We start from the raw sequence: 11238 nt of genomic DNA, 5'->3' as shown, positions 1-11238 counted from the left end.
GAAAATGATGAGCTACTATATGTTAACCTAGCCCGTTATTGGCTTTGGAGATCTCGATGGTATAAAACGTGACAACTGACATACAGATCACACCAATTACTTTATTTGTAGTGTTGATTCACAGGCAAAAATCTGACAGCAAAAATGTAGATTTAACAGACTAGGAATCAGATTCAGTGCCTACACACACCTTTGCCAAGCAAATTACAAAAATGTATTACCACAAAAACTCCATTCTTGACGGAGTGTAGAGGTGCTGACTGTATATTGTTGACAACCAGCGCCATATGCCTCTGGTTTTACTTGGCTGGTCAGTTTAGAGGTTACTACAAAATGCCCTGTATCAAAAACATTAAATATATCAGTCTGGGGGTGGAAGGCAGGGAGGGGGAACAAAAAAAAAACCCAGGACAAAACAAGGGCACATGAACACATAGGTAGGGAAGAAGGCAGCGTCCAAGTGAAAACCAGTAGTCCCTTTGTGTACACATTTAGTTTTATTGTAACAAAGCAACTTGTACACTTTAACGGTTAAAACTGAGCATTTTTCCTTTCCAGAAAAAAAAAAAAAAAAAAAAAGTTTTTCATAAATGTCCATTTCCAATATTTCCCCCACAAGGTCCTTCCGAGAGGGGGGACCTGTAGGGGTGTCAGGGCTGAGTGTCGCCTGATTTTTGCTTTTTATTTTAAAAGTGTCTTAAACTGATTGGATGCCTTCAAAAACATCACAAACATGCCAAAGAGAAAAAGCCATGTTTTCCAAAATGCCCAACCTAGCCCCCTCCCATCCCACCCTACTGTCTGAAAACCCTCCCGCTCACTAACCCTCCCCAGTTTTTTTTGTACTTTTTTAAATAATTTTTTAAACAAGAAAAAAAAAAATGATACATGTTGGTAAATGCTACCTGCCCATATCCACATGGAAACAGTGTAACCTCTGAGCCCAATATACACAGGAGGGGAACAAAAAAAAAAAAGTGGAAAAAGCTAGACTGTTATGCACTATCACACAGGGTCTAACACTCCTCAGCTTCCAGTGGTGGCAGCCGAGAGGCATTGGGGCCCCCATACACCATGATGGTACTCTGTAGTTTGAGTTAAGGAGAATAATGAACTTGAGAACAGAAAAAGGTTAGAGATTTCCGCTGTATTTTGACTCAGTTCTTACCTCTCCCCAAAAAATAAAGTTATAAACAATGGGATAAAGTGGATAAAGAGGGGGGTCGGAAAGGAACAAAAACAAGGCGACTGAGCACACAAAAAAATAAGGTGGGGGAAAGGGGAGGGAAAAAAAACCAAAAAAACACACAACAGCATCTTGCTCCCAGGGACTGGATAAAAAAAAGGAAAAGGGTGGAATCCAAACAATGCAATTCATTTAATCATCTTCGCCTTCGTCTTCCTGCAAAAAAGAAAAAGGAAAGGAGTGTAAGCAGACCAGTGTACAGTGCAATATATCAATACCTAGGGGCAGAATCAATTCTCCACTAAGTGCTGCCGGACATCCCAGCAATATCTGGCGGTGGGTACTTCGCGTTAATACGGTACCGAAACAGTCGCTAATTTGTGCTCGCACCTCAATGAGGTTATAGTAAGCGAACAATGTCAGGCTGGACACCGCTGGGGAGCTTCTCTGTGGAATGTCTTATTGATTGACTAATGGCAGCTAATTCAGAACTTCTGCACAATCAACTTTCCGATGGCCTTTAATTAATCAAGTCCAACAGATATCCTCTAACAGGACACCTGGAGGTGCTAGCTGGCTGCAATCTAGCCTGTGGCATTAAGATGAAACAGCCTCCCCAAATAACTGCACTGGGTAGAAAGTAGCTACCACAAAGTCAACTGAGCTCTAAAACAAGTGTTTTGATTTACAGTATTGTTTTGCATGCATAATAAGAGTGATAAAATATTACGTACATACCTCTGCTTCTTCTCCCTCTTCATCTTCGTCATCATCATCCTCTCCTTCAACCTCATCTTCATCGCCTTCCTCATCAATATCTTCTAGGCCTTCCTCTTCGTCATCATCGTCTTCCTCCTCTCCTTCACCTTCTTCGTCCTCCATATCGGGAACCTAGATAGATGTAAACAGCAGGTCAGTATCAAGGACATACTATACGGTGTACGTGCATTGCTTTGTATTGTGCTCACAAGGTAGTACTGTAATGGGTTTGGCCAAATATCATCCTTTATAACCTCTCCGAGCTCGTCTGCACCAGCATCAGAATGATCCGTGAACCAAGTGAAGAAGCTTTCAGGTTCTTCGTGTTGTCGCTTTCGGCTGGCTTTATTCTGTGTTTGGCTAGAACGTTTTGTCAAGTCCTAAAAGAAGAGGTCAGAAATTAGTGTGCAAATCCAATATAAACAAAACGTGTGCCATTAAAGATTGGCTACAAAACTCAGAAGTACATATGTAAAGAGTTTTAGGAGCCTATGAAACAGAATACATTTCACATCAAGTATTTTCCCTTTGTACACAATATTTCCGGTCAGTAACACTGAAAACTTGATAAAAGGACAAAATAGCTCCATAAGAAATATTAACACATTGGGCATAATATATATATATATATATGCTATCGGGCAAATTTTTGCATGTCAGTCGTGATGACATCTTTAGCAAAGTTCTGTTCTTCACTGCAGAATATACCTAGTGTGTGCCACTACATGGCACCAACGCATGGATGTGGTATTAAATAATGCGCTTGACAGATTCGGTAACAGGAATGGAATGGATGCCATCAGCCATGCTAGGCAAGTGAAAGTGAACCCATAATGAAAAAAAAAAAAAAAAAAAAAAAAAGGCAGAGTTCCATTATTTAATTAAGGCATCAAGTGGGAATTTTAAGTGACAATACCAAAACCAAACCACTCACTACAGCTTTGCAAAATTTAAATTCTAACCTTTCCAGCTTTCCATTTTATTTCTGTTGACTTTGAGGATGGATCTCCGCTTTCATTTAAGTGGAACTCTTTAGAGAGAACTTTGTTTTCAAAGTAAGGATTTTCATCAAAATTCTGCAAGAGAAAGTTTGTAATGAGCCGTGTGCAACATGTTAAGATTCACACTGTCCCCATAGTCCCAGATACTTACAAAATCTATTCTGTATCCAGACTTTATGTCTTCAAACTCTGTCACTTCCACCCGGGTCAGGTAGTGAAGAGCTTCTTCATCTTCTTCACCCAGAAGCGCAGACACTGTAAGAGGCATAAACTCACTAATTAATTTCATATTAAAGCCGTTCAACATTTACAAAAGGACTTTGAACTATTAAATCGTCTAAATTAAATACTCACTCCACAACTACGGTGGGACAGCTAAATTAAGCCTACAGACCAAACTATTAACTATATATCAGTTTAAATAGGGTCCTTAATAGGAATTAAGCTAGAACAGCCAATTGGAGGTGCATATGTACTATGAAACAGTCCTATTAAACAAGTCCATTGATACAAAATATAACTTAATTACTATTACCAACAAAAACAAACAGGTCTCGATATAAGAACAAGTCTGGAAACGAAACATTGTGGAAGGTATTATTGCCAAGGTTTGTCCATCACCCGCTATCCATTGTCTTGCCTATAATTCACCTTAATATACTATATTCAGAGATCTTGAACACATTATGTACATAGCATTAAAGGGAAACAGTTATAAACTATAAATATTGGATCGATGCAAATACAGTGGACTTATCCAGGTGAACTAATACAACTGTACTTTAAACAGGGAAACAATTTTTTGCAACCCAGACAAAATGGTTTCAGCATTAAAAATAAAGTATTTACATATTCTGCATGCAATATATTTAAACCCCCAACATTCTTACCTTGTGGGTGATTGACGAATGTCGTGACCCAAAAGTTTGGGATTTTGGCGATCAGTTCTGACCTCTTCTGAAAGAATGGCTGGCGAAGTTTGTTGTATTTCTGTTCTACTTTCAAGATTTCCTCACTGGCTTGCTCATTCAGTCTGTAAGAGTAAACGCAGTTGTAGTGAACAAATAAAAAAAGTGGTAAACAAAAGTGAAGGGGACTATAGGAAGTGAGAACTACTGAAGGCAAACATCTCAACAGCATAAATCACTTACTGGTGCAAGTAGTGAAATTTTAACTGACAACTAGTGAAATGATGGCATTTACTAGAGACAATCTAATGAATACATCCCCATACATACATCCCATATATACATACATCCCCCATATATACAAACCCACCATGTATTTACAGTGATACAAAGAAATAAAAATACCTGTCTATTTCATTCTGTACTTCATCAATATGCTCAATTGCTTCCTGTTGCTCCTTTTCTATAACAGATAAAGCAGAGTATTAGTACCATGACCTTGCAGCAGCCGCACATCACCACGATCAGGGGGGTAGGGGCACTAAGCCGGCTGTGCCCAGCACACAGGGCAGGTTATGGCGGGCAGACTAGTAAACATCCAGCACACGTGGGATCAGAGCAGTCCCAGGACCAGGGCAGACACACATCGCACGGGGGGAGAAGAAGCCACCGGGAGAGGCCACGGGAGGGTGCAGGGGGTGAAGGGAGGACAAGAACTAGAGGCCCCGGGGACCCACGTGGGTTAGGCCGCACACTACGGGCCGGATCCCCACAGCCTCCCGCGGAGCCCGGCACCCTCCCGCCGCCGCCGGTGTGACGAGGGGGGAGCGGTAACACAGAGATCCGGTAGCGCCGTCCCCGGGAACCCACCTCCCGCGGCCTGCGCCACGCTGATCGGGGACGGAAGCATCATGGCGGAGGACAATGAACCGCGGGCTTCTGCGCAACGCGGGCTGTGGACAGCCGGGCTCCCCTCCCCCGGGTATAGGGACCGTGCAGACACCGCTCCGGTGCGGCCCCGCTGCTCCCCCCACCCCCCTCCATCCGGGCCTCCCCGCTGCGCCCGGGACACCGCGCTCTCCGCCGCGGAAAATGGCCGACATCACCCCCCCCCACCAGCCAGCATCCATCCCCCTCCGCCGTCCTTACCTGAGGTCTCGTCTGCTCCGTCGTGGTTGGAGTTCACCTCCTTTTTACTGAGCTTGGCCGCCGGCGCCGACATGTTGAGGTGGATGAGAGAGCGGCGAGGAGAGCGAGGGCTCGGGCCTGGCTGATGGGAAGAGGAGGAGAGAGGAGGCTCCTCGGTCAGGCGGTGCAGGTACCGCTCCTAGGAAGGGAGGGAGGGGGGGGTCAGGACACCTCGGCACTATCCCCTCCTTCCTGTGGCGGCGGTGGCGGTGAGGAGGAGCGGGGAGAGGGAGAAGCGCGATGGCCGCTGCTGTGTGAGGCGAATCTCTCGCTCCCGACCAGTGAGTGTGTGTGAGAGAAAGGAGGGGGTGGGACGCACTGCGCTCGGCACCAACACGCGCTCCCGCTCTTGGTATCGAGGCAGCACCACCTCCCTGCCGAGGAAGGGGGGGTGGTTGCTAACAGGTGGGTGGGGCGTACAACGGCTGTTTACGCGGGAGCTCCGCCCACCTCCCCCTTTCTGTAATGTTTGTAGGGAGGGTGGAGCAAACCCAGAAACGTGGGCGAGGCTTTGGAAGTTGTCAGAGCCACAGTTTGGGACTCCGATTGGTGGATGGAGATAGGGGGGCGGGACCTGTGTAGATCACGTGGGTCAGTGGCGGGGAGGGAGAAGACAGTGCGTCTTGTGGATGCGCTGTAGGTTCCCGCCGCACGCGGTGAGGCAGGTGGGTGTGCGGGGACGCCCCACCCGACACATAACGCCCATCCCGCTCACCCTTGCTCTGTAACCCTTTCCCTGTCCGTTGCTAAGCGCATTTATAACATTACATAAGAGACCATAGGATTGTTTTGGAGCCACATTGGACATTACCTTCATTTACCCTGCTGCAGCTAGCAGATGTATCCTAGCTGGTCTGGAACTACAACTCCCAGCATGCCCTGCAAGTAGCCACATGTTGCACCAGTCCCTGAGCTTGATATATTTATATTTCAAGCTTTGGGATTGAAATACTGACATTCCTGTACATGTAGAGCCACAGCACGGCCCAAGGCTGATGCATTTCCAAGTTTGTGACTTAGATGGCTGATAGGGTATGTTGGGGCTTGTAGTTCCTCAGAGCAATGTGTTGCTGAAGCCTGAATTTTGTCAAGGTTTGGGGTTGGCAGCTAAATTTATTTCTCTTGCCCAATTACATAATATATAAATTAATGTTCCCTATAAATGACTGACTATCTCATATCTATATCTATGGCTCTTATCTATCTATCTATCTATCTATCTATCTATGTATCTATGTCTATCTTGGAGCAAAGAAGGGGTGAGAATATGATAGAAGCTTTTACATTTTTATCACATTTTAACACTTGATGAGGGAAGCATTCTATAGAGTAAGAACAGTATTAGAACAAATGGATATACAATAAAACGAGGGTAGCAGTTTTAGGGAAATTGAAGAAATAAATACTTCATTAAAAGGTGGGAGATCTAATTGCTGGTGACGTAGTGCACGGACATTGCCGGCAATTACGGCAGAAATCTCCGCTTATTTTAGGGTGCGAGGAAAAATGAGCTGAGATTTCTGGCAATGTCACCAACAATTGGATCTCTCCCCTTTCTGTGAAGTATTTATTTCCTCAATGTCTGTCAAATCTCCGCTGCGAAAGAATCTCCCCCAAAGAGTAGTGGATAGGTGGCAAAGCCTAACAGGTGGTAGAGGATAATACAGTAGGATAATTTAAACATGCATGAGTTAGAAACAATCTAAATCTGAAAACAAGCTAGAGGTCAATGAAGAGTGAGGTTACTAGGGATTAAAAACAATTACAGATTATATGGGTTCTTATTTTCTGACAAATTATATATATATATATATATATATATATATATATATATATATGAAAGACGTGTATGTGGAAGTCAGCGTAAATATCTACAAAGATTGGACAATGCAGAATGTACAGACATTGAAGCCTCAGAAATGGTTGATGGCATTGCTTCTCATGAGCCTCTACATCTCAAACAATACATTTTGTAATGCACTACTTACACATTTTAAACCTATAGGGGGTTTTAAACTATGGATCATAAGTCTAAAATAGGGTCTCTACCACACAGATTTGCTGTTTTTTGTAGAGGTGAAAACCAAAGTGGATAAAAGTGTCCAGTTTTCAAGATGACAGTAACTTGACATTTCAAAACCTTATTGATTAGGCAAAATCAGGTGGAAGTTTTTCCATGGTATTTAGCCAGGGCTGCATTTACCACATTAGGAAACTAGGCAGGTGCCTAGGGCAGCATTGTTTAAAGGGGCGGCATTTAAATTGCTTTATGTAACCAATTTTTCCTCTTAAAGAATCTTTTTTGTTACTTGATCTTTAATTTGCCTATTTTTTCTAGTTAATATAATATACAATGGGGTGTTGGAGAGAGGGGGTAGGTAAGTGGAGTACACAAAAAGATAATATATTTTATTACCTGAAATATTTTTATATTTTAACAAGTGATTCAATATCATTGTTAACTTTATATTTTAATATCATTTTTAGTTTTTAGATAGTAGTAAAGTAATTAAAAAGGAAACATTTAATTAAATACTGAGTTCTAGACTAGTACTAATTCTAGATTCCTAGGGGTAAAGGTATCAAGCTGAGAGTTTTCCGGTGGGTTTGAAAAACCAATAAGATACTCTCTATCAGATTCTATTCTATCATTTATTTAGTACATTCTGCACAATGACAGCTAGAATCTGATTGGTTGCTATAGGCAACATCTCAACTTTTAAAACTCACCAGAAAACTCTCAGCTTGATACATTTACCCCCTAGACTTAAGTAGAACCCCAACCAACACTTAAAATATAATATTACGTGGAGTTTACAATGTCACCAGATAAATCTGTTCAAAAACTATTATGGTGGGTGCCTCTAACTTATTGGCATAACTCCTAATACTCGAACAGAAATTACCTAAAGACTCACAACTACACTGTTTCTGCTGGAAAAATCTTACCTATACTTAAAAAACAAATATCAACAAATAACAAAACGGAATTTGAGCCCTAACTTGCATATTAAAATTAATCAGGGAGAGAGGGGTCCAAATGCTAAAATCTTTTCTCTAATTTTAGCTGCTTGAAGCATGCACACCAAATTGCCAGGAGATTTAGATTCCTGAACTTGGAGCCTGATTCATTAGGGAAAGTAAAGCAAAAAAAAGGAGTAATTTTGCACCTTGGCAAAACCATGTTGCATTGTGGGGGAGGTATATTTAAAATGTGGGTACAGATTTATAGTTAGGGTAGGGAATGTCCTAGATCATCTTAACATTTCAGTGTAAAAATAAAGATATTAAGTATTTGTGTGCTACATGACAAGACAGTCAGTATTTAAGTTATGTGCAAAACAATAAACTAATGTGCAAAACAATAAACTAATTTGCATCCCTTGCATTGTAACATGGTTTTTCCTTTTTTTGCCTTACTTTCCTTCATGAATTAGGCCACCATTGTCTAAATCCTAAAATCTTTAAGATACTTTCAAATTGCAAACTGGATCAAAGAATTGTGGCTTTTCTTCAAATAAATAGTAGTATTTTGTAAATAAAGCCATGCATTAACTGAACACATTTTCTTTTCTTTTTTTTTTTGCTTTTCAAAAATATAAAGCATGAAATTCAAACAGATAAAAACATAGGACCTGATTCATTAAGGATCTTAAATAAAGAGGTATCTTATTTCAGTCTCCTGGACAAAACCATGTTACAATGCAAGGGGTGCAAACTAGTTTTCTGTTTTGCACAAAAGTTAAATACTGACTGTTTTTTCATGTAGCACACAAATATCAACTTTAAATTTCAGTGTACAAATAAGCTATCAAGTATTTGTGTGCTACATGAAAAAACAGTCAGTATTTAACTCATGTGCAAAACAGAAAACTAGTTTGCAACCCTTGCATTGTAACATGGTTTTGTCCAGGAGACTGAAATAAGATACCTCTTCATTTAAGATCCTTAATGAATCAGGCCCATAGTCATTATAGCATATCAAGCAATTCCAAAAAGTTTCATACATCTGTAAACCAGAATATAATAACATTAAAATTAAAGCAGTTAAAAGATAAAATAACAATTCTGAATGAGATCATTGTTGTGGAACTCAAGCAATGAACAAATCTCTGCTAGGGCTTTAATAAAAAGTTTCCACACTATAAATTCTGTGTGATTCTTGTCAGTCCAGATTCAAGCAGCTTCATACATACACCCCTTGTATTAAAAATACACTGGTCACTTTATGTTTGAGAATTGGGGAAGGTATTCACATGTAAAGAGTAGGTGCAATTGTAATTAAAATACACACAATAGACTATTATATTGCTTTTCACATTTAATGTTGCAAAAATGAGTTTCTTGGACACGTAGTTGTGTTCATACAAAAAAAAAATTACCTTAGGGAAGAAACCTATTGGAACTGTTGTATAAGGACTAGCAATATATGTAACATGTTAATTTTATTTAAGTTTAAGTTTGAAACATATTTCTAACATATGCTGTCCATACATATAGGGTCTGCTATGCATTTGGTTTGAAAGGATGAGGGGTAGCTTTGAGAACAGCTTTCATGATTACGGGGCATCCACATAATCATCAGCTATTTATATAGCGCCACTAAATCCACAGCGCTGTACAGAGAACTCACATCAGTCCCTGCCCCATTGGAGCTTACAGTCTACACTCCCTAAAATACACACACTGAGACAGACCGAGAGAGACGAATGTCAATTTAATAGCAGCCAATTAACCTACCAGTATGGTTTTGGAGTGTGGGAGGAAACCGGAGCACCCAGAGGAAACCCACGCAAACATGGGGAGAATATACAGACTCCACACAAAAAAGACCATGGTCAGGAATCGAACTCATGACCCTCATGATCACTGACCACTCTCTGGTCTCCAGATACAGCCTGTTATCTGGTCTTTGCTCCTCATCCTTCGGTGTGGCGCTTTTCTGACTACCCGATTGGAGATTCTTATCTCCTGGGCCTGGATAGTGACTCAGGTAATCCCCATCTCAAAGGCATTGTACCTTCATGGCTGGTGAGTAGATGATTGTTCTCCGGCTGTTAACTGAACCACAGATTGTCTAGCGAGTTTCTTGGAGCGCTAACCCTGCTAGCGGTAGCGGCTTGACCCGGTACTTAGTGAACTATTGGAGCAGATTGTGGCTAGAGATCTCCTGCAGACCCAGTACGAGTCCTAAAGTAAAGCATGGTTAAAATATACATTATTCCTAATACATACATCGGGATACACACAACTGGGGATATCGTAGGAAGAGCGTGCCCCAATGGAATTAACGTACCATTCCGGTACCTATTTCTACTGCAACTTGGGTTCCTGGAAATTAAAGGACTAACAAATATATTGATTACAGTCTACACTTTGTGAGACACAAGGTGCTGTACTAATAGTGTCAAACTAACCCCTTGTTTTCTCACAATAGCAATGGGCACGGATGGCCTACTTTAAGAGGAGTGTATCTACAGTCTTATAATCCAGCTCTAAACATTAAACTGCTGTGTTGTATTCAAAATAAACTGATTGCTTTTAAACATGGGTTGGAACCACCAAGATATACAGGGAAACACGCCTTGGGTTATGAAGACACTGCACTGGGAAGTCCAGAGTTGGGTCCTTATTGCTGAGGTATTTTTGCATAATTTATATGACAGTGCTGAAGAGGCTTCGAGGCTTTGAAAAGCCTCCCACCCCCCTTTTTATGTCATTCAGTGAATGCTGCAGCGTATCTATTGTTAGCAGCCTTAGAAAATGGGCCCCTTGTTGCAGAAACAGCAGGGGGGCTGTGGAATACTCTCTGGCTTGTAGTACAGTCCTCAAGGCAAACATAAGTTAATCGTTTCGCTGATGGCCTTAAAATAAGTATATTTTTAAGTATAAAAGTCATATTTTAGATGCATTATTTACTTGGTAACCATTTTAGTGTAAAAAAATAGCGGATTTGGTTGTTTTGTCGATACAATGCCAGTTTTGTAGTGCATGAAACGTCAAAATATCAGTATCACCAACTGTTGGAGTTGCTGTGATGGTAATATCCCAGCCAGTAAAAAACACCAGATCAATTTTTCTCTACAAGCTACAATATTCCATTAGAGTTATATAACCTGTCAGTTATAATTTTGTCAGTGGCCGTGGCATTTTTTTAACATTGTCAGTATAGATTATATTCAAGGGTTTTGGCAAA

The 11238-nt window shown here is 41.2% G+C and overlaps 1 protein-coding gene across 2 annotated transcripts; it reads right to left on the bottom strand.

The window, feature by feature from the left end:
* Positions 1-81: 81 nt before the first annotated feature.
* Positions 82-5427, bottom strand: SET (SET nuclear proto-oncogene). Of its 2 annotated transcripts, none has more exons than XM_075185143.1 (8): positions 5004-5427; positions 4260-4317; positions 3837-3979; positions 3098-3201; positions 2908-3021; positions 2155-2325; positions 1921-2077; positions 82-1402 (listed from the first exon to the last, which is right to left on the bottom strand). In XM_075185143.1, coding segments are annotated over exons 1-8 (822 nt in total). In that variant the 5' UTR covers positions 5077-5427; the 3' UTR covers positions 82-1400. The 2 variants fall into 2 exon arrangements, with proteins under 2 accessions (XP_075041244.1, XP_075041243.1); XM_075185142.1 differs by having other exon boundaries at positions 1925-2077; positions 5004-5425.
* Between the last annotated feature and the right edge of the window lie 5811 nt (positions 5428-11238).

Source organism: Mixophyes fleayi, chromosome 9 (genome assembly GCF_038048845.1).
Source record: "Mixophyes fleayi isolate aMixFle1 chromosome 9, aMixFle1.hap1, whole genome shotgun sequence".
NCBI lineage: Eukaryota > Metazoa > Chordata > Amphibia > Anura > Limnodynastidae > Mixophyes > Mixophyes fleayi.
The sequence above is the reverse complement of the archived record's forward strand: the minus strand, read 5'-3'. Positions and strand labels throughout refer to the sequence as shown.